The sequence below is a fragment of the Sceloporus occidentalis genome, unplaced genomic scaffold, assembly GCF_023333645.1.
Source record: "Sceloporus occidentalis isolate IW3139 unplaced genomic scaffold, rSceOcc1.0.p SCAF_8, whole genome shotgun sequence".
Classification (NCBI taxonomy): domain Eukaryota; kingdom Metazoa; phylum Chordata; class Lepidosauria; order Squamata; family Phrynosomatidae; genus Sceloporus; species Sceloporus occidentalis.
Window position 1 is genome coordinate 35,456,157 of NW_028316988.1, and position 12,973 is coordinate 35,469,129.

General features: G+C 41.2%; 1 protein-coding gene across 2 annotated transcripts in view; it reads right to left on the reverse strand.

Annotated features, from left to right (window-relative positions):
* The window catches only part of LOC149308680 (rho guanine nucleotide exchange factor 6-like), a 46,714-nt gene that overhangs the window by 14,521 nt on the left and 19,220 nt on the right, over window positions 1-12,973 (reverse strand). For both annotated transcript variants that reach the window (XM_089536285.1, XM_089536286.1), the window contains 10 exons: window positions 11,878-12,079; window positions 10,297-10,367; window positions 8,199-8,293; window positions 7,783-7,878; window positions 6,427-6,549; window positions 5,396-5,534; window positions 3,971-4,030; window positions 2,603-2,749; window positions 1,248-1,334; window positions 132-210 (listed from right to left, as the gene is read on the reverse strand). In XM_089536285.1, the coding sequence (XP_089392411.1) occupies window positions 132-210; window positions 1,248-1,334; window positions 2,603-2,749; window positions 3,971-4,030; window positions 5,396-5,534; window positions 6,427-6,549; window positions 7,783-7,878; window positions 8,199-8,293; window positions 10,297-10,367; window positions 11,878-12,079 (1,099 nt within the window). The remainder of the gene's footprint in view (window positions 1-131; window positions 211-1,247; window positions 1,335-2,602; window positions 2,750-3,970; window positions 4,031-5,395; window positions 5,535-6,426; window positions 6,550-7,782; window positions 7,879-8,198; window positions 8,294-10,296; window positions 10,368-11,877; window positions 12,080-12,973) is intronic.

Here is a 12,973-nt window from a genome sequence, read left to right on the forward strand (position 1 = left end):
ATTGAGGTGTGTGTGTTGGAGTCACAAAACTATCTGGGGACCATATGTTACCAAGGATCACACTTTGCCTCCCCTATAATAAATATTTCCAAAAAACCCACATACATTTAAGATGCAAATAGCCCACTGACCTGATATCTCAAAAGCATGCTCAGCCCCATCCACATCTTCAAGTTTTGTCACCACCATTCCTATTAAAGGGAGCTTTCCCTACTCCCCAGGAAGAAAAGGGGGAAAAACAGAATAAAACTACGCTATTATAGCAATAATACTATGATCAACCTGTATTATGGTTTTTGCCTTCTGTAAATGGTAAGGCTGTCGCTCAATGAAAGAAATCTTTTGTAAACATTGAATTAAAAATGTACAAGAGGAAAAATAGAACAAGGACATTAGTATCTGGGATGGTCATTCTCTCTCATTGAGTGCATAGTTTTGGAAGGATGTACATGGCGCACTAAGTGTGCCAGCTGTATCAACTGAATCCAGTCTGGCGATCAAATGGCTATCGCATCCAACTTACTCTCACATTTAATACTTATTTCATAGAATCATAGAATTGGAAGAAACTGATGGGCCATCAAATCCAGTCCCCTGCCATGCAGCCATCCAACCTCTTATTACTATATTATTTAAAAATATAGTAACAACCATTTTAAACCGTTTAGACATTGAAGGAAAGAACTTTTCTACCAATATCATATAGGAAAATTTCAGTTTCCCCATAACCCTTTCTTTAACTGTTCCCAAGTCTATTCTACTTCTCCTCTAATCCAGTTGTGCTCTATTTTGCTAATCAATTTCCATTGCATTTCTCCTGCTTCTACTTTTTTCCTGTGGAGTATTAAGTCTGCTGAGTATCACTGTTTTTAAAATATAAAATTGTCATATTTTTTGTTTATTTTCATGATTTTATTTAAATATTTCTTAAAATTTGGCCACATCTCTGGGGCAACCCAGAGTATCCCTCCTCGACTCTCATTGCAAAGCCCGATTCTGGGGGGGCTGTTAGAAACGCATCCCAATGAGCCCCACGGTGCATTCTTCCATCATCGCAAGTCACTTCCCTTTGAGGTCAGAACAAGGCACCCAATGTTAACCACATGGCTGGGCATCTTGTTTTGATTCTGCTTTGGTCAGGCCTCATCTGGAAACCTGCGTCCAGTTCTGGGAACTACAATTCAAAAAGGATGTGGACAAGCTGGAGCATCTTCTGCTCACCTGATACAAAAGAAGGCTCTGCTCACCTGATACATAAACCCACTCATCCGGGGACTTGCCGAAAGCATCAGCAGAACATTTGCAAACAACATGAAATATCTTTCTTCCTTCTCCTGCAAGAGAAAAAGAATAGTCACACTCTGGCTCAGTAAAACATCTCTCACAAAAATCACAATCTGAGAAAGGATCTGAATGTAACAGCACCAGGCACTGCGTAAAGAAGCAAATGTTCTTCAATGGATGCTACCCTCCGTCTCCATCCATCCCCCAGGCACCACTTTTACAGGGCGTTTCTTGCTTTCAAACATTTTGAAACTAGTTGCTTTTAAACACTTTGAAACTAGTTTTGAAATGGTAGAAGGTAATATTTCTGTGTTGAAATATTATTTTCTGTGCAAAAAACAACAACAACAACAACAACAAAAAAACACCCTTTGACTCTTGTGTAGAAAAGTACTATTTTCTATACAAAACAACCATGTTCAATTTTTGCACAGAATAAGTCCCAAAAATACAAACATGCTTCAAAAATTGTGTGGTTTTGGAAGATTTTTTTTCATATCTGGAAAAAAATTACTTGTTTCTTCCTTCAAGAAGAGACATTGTGAGCTACAGTATGGTCAAGGTGACTAAACTTATTAACGAAGGGGAACATACAAGCTAAGAGACGCTGCAGCAGTTTGCTTTGCCTGAGTCGATTGGGAAGAGCAAATTCTGCCTCCTCCTCTCCTTTCTTCCCCCAAACTGATTTATTTGAGTGCAATCTATTTTTTGCACTTTGAACTAAGTTTGCAGCAATTGAAGAAAGCTGAGGACAAAAGTGGGTGGGAGGGAGAGAAACTGGACATTTTAAAATCAGCTAAGAAAACGGGATTGCAGAGGATTAATGAGGATCGTCCCTGTCAAATCAGGAAAGTTGGAGGATATGCATTCAAAACCATATTTTGGGAATAGCTTCCATGTTTCTGAATCCTCTTTTAACAAATAGAATAGAATAGAAATTTTACTTTTTCCCTGCCTCTCCTGCAGGATCGAGGCAGCTCACAACCCGATAAAATATTACAATAAAACAGTAAAATGCAGCAATATAGTGAAAATACAATAAAATACAACAATACGACATAACCCATTATCCCTCCCTCCACCCCAACCCCTAATTCACAAAAAATAGTAATGAAATAACATCTATAAATAATATATAAATAATAATTAAATTAATTAAAACAAACAATCAAACGTCAAGGAGATGGGCATCCTGGGGTTCTCCATATGATAGTCCATATCAGTGGGTCAGTATCCTTGAATAAGGAAAGAAGAAATGGATATGGAACGGAAAGAGCAAGCCCTTATAAATTTTGCTCTCAAGCCTTGCGTCTCTCACCTCGCTTCCTCCGTACTGGACCATGACTTGTGACATATAAAGGATGCTTCCCATTGACCTGATATCATCGCCTTCCCATCCCTGGATGGACTCTGAAAGGATCTGGAGTTCAAGCTGCTTCCTCTTTCTCATCTCCTGGCACTGGGACTGGCAAAAAAAAAGGAAACAAGGGTTAGGTTACCAGAACACAAACATTTTTTTAAAAGCACACCAAGACCTAGAGATGTGCTTTGGGTTCTTATGCAAACACGGAATCCAGATATGAACTGGGTCATTTGGGTGGATCAGGAGATAGCCAAACAGAAGCAAATTTCTGCAGTAACCAAAATCAGGTTCCAGGTTGAACATGGATACCAAGTTGTGGGAAAAAGTGGGATGGCAGAGGATTAATCGGGACCTTCTCTGCCAAATCGGGACAGTTGGAGGATATGAGATGGCAGGGTTAGATCTAATAGGCTAACATTACAAGAAGGGACATTTCAGTTGAATTTGGTGGTAAGAACAGTTCAACCATTAGTTAAAGGGGTGGAGTGGAGGCTTTCTTTCTTCATCTCTCCCCAAAGCCCTTTTAGAAGAATGCGGAGAACCATCTGGTAGCAAATAGCAGTGCTCTAACTATGGCTTTCCGGAGGTAGGAAGAGATCATCTACAACCTTCCCGCCAAGTCTCTGATTCTAATTATTCCATCTGTCTTGGTCAACCCAGCGGAAGGAGCCAATTGGAATAATTTATTAAAGTGAGAAAGCAAGACTGAGAGAGAGAGAGAGAGAGAGAGAGCTTGAGCACAGAATCTTTGCAAGGTCTTTTACAAAATCCCTAAAAATACCAAGACATTTGTTTAAAGGCTGTAGTCCCTGTGTTGCAGCCACCTTAAAGAAACTAAGTAGGTCTGCAGTTGGCCAAATCTACCTTGAACACTGGTACAAAAGAAAGGTGAAATATAAACAGAAGGTTTGGAGAACCACCGACTTGGACCAGTCTTGACTACACTGAGTTGCAACAGCTTCAGGAACTGAACCCAACACCTTTTAAAAGCAAAGCTGATCCTTCACACCATAAAGTATGGTTGTCCCTCCGTGCTTCTAAATTCACTCAACACTGTTTTCAATGCAATCTTCCCTCCCTCCTTGACAAACAGCTTCAACCACTCCTTTCCTCCACTCTAATTTTATTTTGCATTGATCTTTCACAGAGGAAGGAAGCAGCTTCTCCTCTCTGGTTACGAATGAAAACAACTGAAGAAATGGAGGGGAGGAATAAAAAAATAAAACCCTTCCCTTTCTAAAAAAATATGCATCTAACTGAAATCTTTTACTGGAGAAACAGCCCTGCCTGGTGGATACTTAAGGGCCTTGCCCTGAGACCTACCACAAGAGTCTTGAAGGACGTGACAGCTTTCAAGACGTCTTCGTGGTCCGGATGTGCCTCCTGGGAAATGAGACAAAACTAGAGTCATTTTGCAAGGTAAGTGGAAAGGAGTGAGAACTGCAGAAACTCTGCCCATCCCTAGAAGCAAACTAGTACAAAGCAAACATTTATTTGGAAACTAAGTTGGGTTGGGTTTGGTTAGTAGTTTGATGGGAGACCACCGGAGGAAATCCCATAGATTGTCAGGTACAGGGGCATCAATAGGAGAGTGCAGGGAGTATGGACCGCACCAGGTGACATCCTAAGGGGGGTTGGCACCATGGCTCCCCAAATGTCTGTCTTTTGAGAAGAAATTGGCTATGGCATTCGCCCAGTCCTTTTAAGACACTGGAGCTCAGTGGAAGAGGAGGCTTGAGTGGGGCAAGACTCAGTGGGCAGGAAAATGAGAGGCCTCAAGTTTTTAATTTTAAAATTTTCTTTAAAAACATTACATCTTACTGCATTTTCACCACATGAAACTATGAACATGTATACACATGTCGGCTGTGCATAAGATACTGTAATTTCATGGTACAGTTGGCCTGGGTTCTTTATCCATGGATTCAAGCTTCCACTGCTTGAAAACATTTTTTAAAAAATATATGAATTCCAAAAAGCAAATCTTAATTTTAACATTTTATATAAGGGACACCATTTTACTATGCCATCATATAAAATGGGACTTGAGCATCCACAGATTTCGGTATCCACAGGGTCCTGGAACCAAACCCCAGCGGATACCAAGGGCCCACTGCATAATTTTAATTTTACTAGTTTTTATGTGTATGTCACAACTATTGCCATTGTATTCAGTGATATATGGGAATTATGATTTACAAGTAACATTAGTGCAAAGAAAATTACTAAGGATTCTGCATGGTGTGGTATGGGAGGAGGTCAATGTAGGGGTGAAATCATGAATTATCACAGTGGATGATGCCAACCCTATTGGTGCCAATGTCAGGTAGAACTAGGACAGAATCCTTCCTTAAAACCTGAACAGATGCTGCTACCGATCAGAGTTGACAACACTGGGCTGGATGGATCAAGAGTCTAATTCAGTCTAAGACAGCTTCCTATTTCATAGTATTCATTCTTCTTAAAAATAAGGGAGATGTGTTTATCATACAATTTGCAGACTGAAAAGGGGAGGCATGGTCAGAAGAGCAACCAGCAAAGAACAGGGTGAATTACTATATTTCTAAAGACGGTGCTGTGAAGGTTAGATGGTTAGATCTTAGGGCCAAAATTTGAGGAACTGCAAAATTCATCAGCAACCCAGCAAAGCAAGGAAGCCAAGAACACCAATTTCTCAAGATGGGACCAGCGTGGAACGATCCGTCTCCCACTTCTCTTTGCTGACAGACAAGAATTGCCTAGGTTTACCTCCATGTGTCGCTCGAGTTCCTGAAGAAGAGAGATGTATTTATCCAGACGTGTGAAGGGCTTGCTGAGGCTCATGGTTAAGGTCAAGATCCCTGAGCACGTTGCTCCTTGGAGCTCCATGAACTTTTCTAATTCGTCACTAGAAGCCAAAAAACACCATGAGATGTGGAGCTGGATAGGACAAGATGGCCATCCTTATGTTTTCTCGTTGAAGCCATTTTTAATGTCAGAACTTTGGAGTCATAGGTTTCAGGTAACACAGCCATACCAATGACAACTACGTACTATTACAAAGGGTGTATCCACACTGCAGAAATAAAACCACTTTAGCACCACTTTGTCATGGCTGCATCCTATGGAATCTTGTAATTTGGTGAAGCACCAGAGCTCTCTGACCTACCATACTACAAATCCCAGGATAACTCTGAATGAAGCCATGACAGTAAAAGTGATGTCAAACTGCTTCACTTCTCTAGTGTGGCACCAGCCAAAGCCATATTTCAATGGCAACATAGCAAGTGGGGAAACACATTTATGTTATAGGTGTAATATGTAATGGCTTATAGTGACATTTTAAAATAACTTAGGGCATTTTGAAGCATTTTAAAAAGTATTCTTCAGTTTTGATGCCATGAATTTATTGATCCTACTTTTAAATAAAAAAAGGAATGACCAATATAGCTAGTAATGCAAGAAGCTACTTTCTCAACACTGTAATGATCAAAAGTGCTGGATTACTTTTCAAATGTTACAAGGCATAGGATCCAATCACTTTTTTAAAAAAGGAGTTTTCCAAGGTCTGTTTCATTTTGTTTTAAGGTTTGTGCTTTGCACTTTACCTAGTAAAGTGGAAAGCAGTAGGAGAAGAAAAGAGAGTGAGACCGCTCTATAGGATTCAACCAAGGAAGACACAACTGCCCTGAGTTTGCAAGACCTAAGAAGGGCACTTGATGACCACAGTTCTTGGAGGTTTCTTATTGCTATAGACTGAGGACAAATTGGTGGCATTTAGCAAAAAATGTTGTTTTTACCTGTGCTGGGTCAAGACATTGACAGCGGAAGGGTGGTTAGCACAATAGGAGAGGTATAGCGATCTGAACTGGGTCATTCGGTGGATGAAGCAACCTCCTACTTTTTGCTGATGCTCCGGAAGCCTATGGAGGGAAAAATTGTTCCAGTTTATGCACAGGGTTTCAAGCACTTAACTTTTAGTTTTCCCAGATTCTTGGGACTTCAACTCCAAAAATCCCCCAAACAGCGTGCCGGGGATGCTGGGACTTGGAAACAGCGGCAGCTGGTGGTTTTTACATCAGCGAGAGCCAGCTTGATGTAGTGGCTGGAGAGTTTCCAACTTATGGTGACCCTAAGAAAACCACTGGGGTTTCTTGGCAAGTTTCTTCTTCAGAGGGTGTTTCTCATTGCCATCCTCTGAGGTTGAGAGCGTATGACTTGCCCATGGCCGGGTTGGGATACGAATTCTGGTCTCCAGAGGCACAGTCCAACACTCAAACCACCACCGCATACTACAATCCATTAGGTAAACAAACAAACAAACAAACAAACAAACAAACAAAAAATTCCTTCCATAGAACACCACAACAACACCTTGACAAAATGTCATCATTTTTTTCTCCTGTATGATTTTTAACACCTTTGCGTATGAAGAAGCCAGAGGAGCTTTAAAAGCTTGCAACATGTGTGCATTTGGGTGGCTGATGAAAGGTATTAATATTTTGTGGATTTTGGATTTTAATGTACTTTGCTATATGGCCAACACAACTACCCCTGGATAAGTTGCAGACGGATTGGATCATTTTAGCCAAGCCTGAAAAATAATAAAAAGTCCCCGATGCGACTAGCTAGTACATCTACTCACAAATCAGATGGGATTTGTAATCCTTGATGTTCATTGGGGTAGCTAGGAGCCTGGACTCTTTTGTCCAGCTTTCCCAGGGTGAGACAGGCGCTGCTCCCCCAAATGTCCCTTTGTTAGAGTTCTCTGGAGTCTGCCCCATTTCTCAAACTTTTTAAAACCTGCGCTAAGAAGGATCTTAAATGTTTGCATTTCTTCTCAATTGGTCATCTAACTGTGCAATTGCTCTCTCCCTCATTGATGCTGAGCCCCATTAAAATGTAACTTAACTTCATCACTTCATTTAATCCTTTGTTGCCTGGGAAGAAGTCTAACTGTGACGTTTATCACAACACTACATTATCACAACATTGCATAAAGGATTCACGCAACCTCACTTAAAGTTATAGCAGACTATTCCAGGGACTTGATCTCCTGTCTTTTGCATGTATTTTATTATAATAACATATATTTTCTTATGTGGATGGTCCTGGCTCTCGGTCAAATACAATGAAAGGTTGCCTTCTTGACTTACTTGGCACATTCTTCCAGAGCCTGGTTAAGGTTTTGCTGAAAGGCGCAGATCTCATCTACGTTTCCAAGTAACGACGCAATGTCCACGGCGCTCAACCTGGATGGATTAAAAAAGAAAGAAAAACCTGAGAAGGCAAAGAAAAACAGCATGCAAAATGGCAACTGTGGCTACATCTACACAGCACTATTAATGCAGTTTCATGCTTTTTTAACTGCCATGGCTCGATGCTGTGGAATCCTGGGATTTGTGGTTGGTCGTGGCACCAGAGCGCTCTGGCAGAGAAGGTCAAGATCTTGTAAAACTACAGATCCCAGGATTCCATATGATGGAGCCATGGCAATTAAAGCAGTGTGAAACTGCCTTATTTCTGCAGCCTGTTAATAAAAGAGATGAATTTCTAGAGATGCTGATCTTACTTGTCATAGGACTGGAGAGGCCTCAAGTATGTACTTAGAAGTGACTGTAGCTCCTTAGCGTAGTCTCGCTCTGTTTCCAAAATATTCTGAAGTACCTGGAGAAGCAGGTGAGCAAGAGACAATGAATTAAGTTATTATGAATGAACCAATCTAAATACATCAGGATCTAAATAATCTGGAGCACATTCACAAAAGAAAAGCCTGTTCGGATGGAAAACGGAGTTTGCAGCAATGTGATGGGTGCCATTCTCCGTAGTTCCAGTTATTTTAAAGTCATATCTGTACTGTAGAGGAGAAACGGTGACCAGATTCCTATGAAACAAACTTCTTCTATCTCTTCTTTGGCCAACCATAAAGTTATTGTTTTAAACAGAGCAGGCTATATCCAGCTGACCTGTTAATGAGAGACTTTTGGAAGGTGCTCCAAAATTTTGCAATATCCATCCAGGTAATATTCACAATATTTTTTAATAAATTTGTTCATGAAACAAAGTTTGCACACACTGAATCATCAGAAAGCAAAGGTGTCAACTAATATTGAGATAGGATTTGTATGCAAAAGGATTTCACTGTCTCCATCAAAGGTGGAGAAAACTACTACAGGTTGAGTCTCCCTTATTCAAAATGCTTGGGACCAGAAGTGTTTCGCATTTTGGATTTTAGAATCCTTCTCCAGTTTCCATCCCACCAAATCTTGCCTGCCTTCCCATCCAGTTCAGTCTGGCTATTTATTAAAACAAGGGGAGGAAAAGTTGACTCATCCCCTTTCACCAAACTGGGCGAGATCCCAGATCCTGCAACGATCACGAGGGCGGCTGCTACAGCGAAGGAATTTTGTCATTCAAAGCACGGACCCTTTCATCTCGGTTGCTAATAATAAAACCATTCCCACCACACACAGGAGGAATGCATTTAACCTCCTGGCATCTCTGCCAAAGCAACCATCCACAGGCTGGCATTTTAACTTCAAAAACAAAAGACACCCATTTTGGGGGGGGATTCTGTCACTGTTTCTACCAGCTTTTCAGATTTTTCGGATTTTGGGATATTTGCCTATACATAATGAGATATCTTGGAGACAGGAATCTAAGTCTAAGCATGAAATTCAGTTATGTTTCACATATACTTTATACCTCGTGGTCTCTTCCAACTCTATGATTGTATACTCATAGCCTGAAGGTAATTTTATTCACAATATTTTCAATAATTTTGTGCATGAAACAAAGTTTGCACACATTGAACTGTCAGAAAGCAAAGGTGTCAATCTCTCAGCCACCCACAAAAAAAGTTTTGGATTTTGGAGTATTTTGGATTTTGGAATTCTGGATAAGGGAGACTCATCCTGTAATGTAGTACAGGGTTTTATGTATGAGATATCTAGACGTAATTTGAGATATCGGAGGGGTTTGGTTTTATACTGGAAATGCAGAGACAGGGAAATCGAGACAATAGGATCTGTGGATTTCAAATGTCCTGATTTTATAAGGCTTGTTCTGTCCGCCTTCTGGGATGTTCTCTTTCCCCATTAGTGTCACATTCGACACGTCAAACTGAGCCGCACGATATTGAGACATTTGAGTAGTTGGAGAAAAAGATTTAAAGAGAAAGGAAGGGTAGATGCAACAGAAATAGCAACAACACAATGTAAGCACATCGTCCTTACATTCAGGGCTGTCACTAAGGAGTGCGGGGAGTACAGACACCCTAAAATTGACCATAGAGTTATGCTTGAGGACCTAGAAAAAACACTTCTCTGGGCATTTGCAGGTCCTCCAGCACAAATCTATGGCCAACGTCCAGCAGATGTTGACCACAGAGTTGCACTGGAGGACCTAGAAATTCCTAGCAAAAACACTTCTCTAGCATTTGTAGGTCCCTTAGCATGAGTCTATGGTCAACTTCTTGCAGATGTTGACCATAGAGTTGTGCTGGAGGACCCAGAGCTTCCTAGAGAAGTGTTCTCTCAAGTAAAAAGTGGAGGGCCCACTCGATTCTTTAAAAAATTAAAAGCCATTTGCTTTCAGTGTTACAATGTGATTCATAGCAATGATAATTCTAATTAACAACCCGGGTGATAACTCAGACTTTATGCGCTTACCACTGCATAGTAATTCTTGGTAAGTTGAGGGCTTTCAGCATTTTTCAAAGCTTTCGGGGAGAGAGGTTTATCTGGAGGAGAAACAGTGGAAATTGTTATACAGAACTGCCCTTATTCTGTCATGGGAGAAAAGGAGACATGTTGACATCGTGAGCAAAATTTAAACAATCACGCAGACAAGAAACGGATCTTAATTGCAAAGATAAAGCGTCGGTGGATGCAGATAACAAAGCAACTTCGGAAGCATCGGAATACTGTGGGCAGCTTTGAAAATTCCTGGAAAAGTTACTTTTTTGGACCACAAATTCTTCCCCATCCCATTATTATTATTATTATTATTAACCTGATGACGGATCCTGGAGAATCCAAAAACTTGCACACTTTTGTGACATTTTGGCTGGTCCTGATAAAAGGTATTAACCAATTGTTAATTGGACTGAAACTCCCATCATCCTGAACCAGCATGGCTAGCTCAGAAGCAAAAGGAACATGTGGCAGGGCCAGTTTGTTTTCCTGCAAGATCACAATCCTGACCCTATTTCTTGCTTTCCCCTTCTCATGTACAGTATAGTTCCTGCCTCTGCAATAGCGAAATCCCCTTTGGGTATTTCAAGCAAGTCCCAGACGCATGATTAGGGAAAGCCAAATTTAAGAACCTTCGCTTCCCCTTAGGGTCTTCTCATCCCAGTGCCAAGAGAGATGACCATCATATGATGGTCACACTGAAAGCCATCAAAGCCCATCACAGAGATGCGGTCGCAGGTCAGGCAGCAGGACGGATCCGTCTCTAGGAGAGGTTTGCCGTCGGTCACAAGAGCACATGACTCAGATAACCAGCCTTGATAAGTCTATGGGTGGCTAAGTCCAGAGAGCATGTGTTCAATCTCATTTCCTCAAAAGCAGATGACAAACACAAGCTGTCCAATTTCATTTGGAGAAGCAGGAACAAGTAGCGTTTCTATGACTTCTGATGTCAGCGTGAAGACAGAAAAGCAGAACCCTGGAAGAAACCTGGGACACGTGCGGACAAATAACATCAGAGTGTGGTCAAGATGGCCAAAGGTATGAATGAAGCTAGGAGTGCTGCAGCAGTTTGCTTTTGCCTGAGCCTACTGGGAAGGGCAAGATTCTTCCCCTTCCTTTCCTCTCTAACTGCGAAGTTAATTGAATGCAAACTACTTTTGGACTTCAAACTCAGTTTGCAGCTACTGAAAGAAATTGAGGGCAATGGAGGAAAGTAGGAGGAGGAGAGAGAAATTAGGACTGAAAATGTGGGGCAACAGAGGATCAATTGGGGCTGTCCCTGCCAAATCAGGGTATAAAATCACGTTGGTGTCATAGACCTATGCATCTTCTGTTACACATGTAATTGTACTTTTTTTTGCCTGTTGTGCAATATTCAGCACATAGGTGAATAAACTTATTTCCACAATTTCTAATATTTAGATGGAATATCTTAGTGATAGATTATCATATTTCCCCCCTCCTAAGTATTAAAGTCTTCCTGCACAAGGGAAGCATCTGTAATCCACTGAGTGACATAATTAAGATCGACAGAGTTAAATATAAAATTTCTCTTACCGGTGGATTTTATTTCTCTGACGTAGTTGCTGGGGAACCAGCCTGTCTTCCCATTGAGGGTTCCTTCCCACCAGCCCCCTTCTTCGACCCGGGTGACGTAAATGATGTCGCCTTTGTTGATCGACAACTCATCTTCATTGGTTTGCTTGAAGTGGAACCGGGCCCGGACCACCAGCTGGTGGTTGCCGTTTTCAGTCATCTCCTAAGGCATGGAAAACATGGAAGAGAATGACAAATGCTGTGGAGAACAACAATCGTGACACGCAAACAGAAAATGTGGAATGAAGGCTTTGCATGTTCTGAGCAAAGAAAGTCTATCTCTGCAGATGGTGAGATCCGGTCCAAATTCCAATTGGTACTGTTTCATTATGGCCACATACAAAAGAAACAGTTTATTATGGCCCATAAAATCCCATATCGATTGGGTCCAACTAGCAAAAAGAACTGGTTTTCCCAGGGTTTGAGATCTGAAAGAGAGACCTCTCTCTCAGTCCCACCAGTTTTGGAGCTTTGCAAACAGATAATGAGACATCTTGGCAATGGGACCCAAGACTAAACATGAAAGTCATTTACGTTTTATATACATCTCATAAACATAGCCTGATGGTAATTTTATATACAATATTTTCAATAGTTTTGTGCATGAAACAAAGTCTGTGTACACTGGAAAGGGGTCACTATCTCAGCCACCCGTGGGGACAATTTTGGATTTTGGAGTACTTTGGATTTCAGAATACCGGATAAGGGAGACTCAAACTGTAGTAGGAATAGCATTTTGTTGTTGTTGTTATGTGCCTTCAAGTCGTTTCCGACTTATGGCAACCCTATCATGGACTATGATCTTGGCAAGATTCGTTCAGAGGAGGTTTGCCATTGCCTTCCCATGAAACTGAGAGCATGTGACTTGCCCAAGATCACTCAGTGTATTTCATGACTAAGCAGGGCATCGAACTGTGGTTAGGAGAGTCGTAGTCCAATGCTCAAACCACTATGCCATGCTGGCTCCCAATAACAGCATTATACTTTTAAAAAGAGGAAAGATTAAGGAGGAAAAAAAGTTACTTGTGACTAAATGGTTGCTTTCCAAGTGGTCACT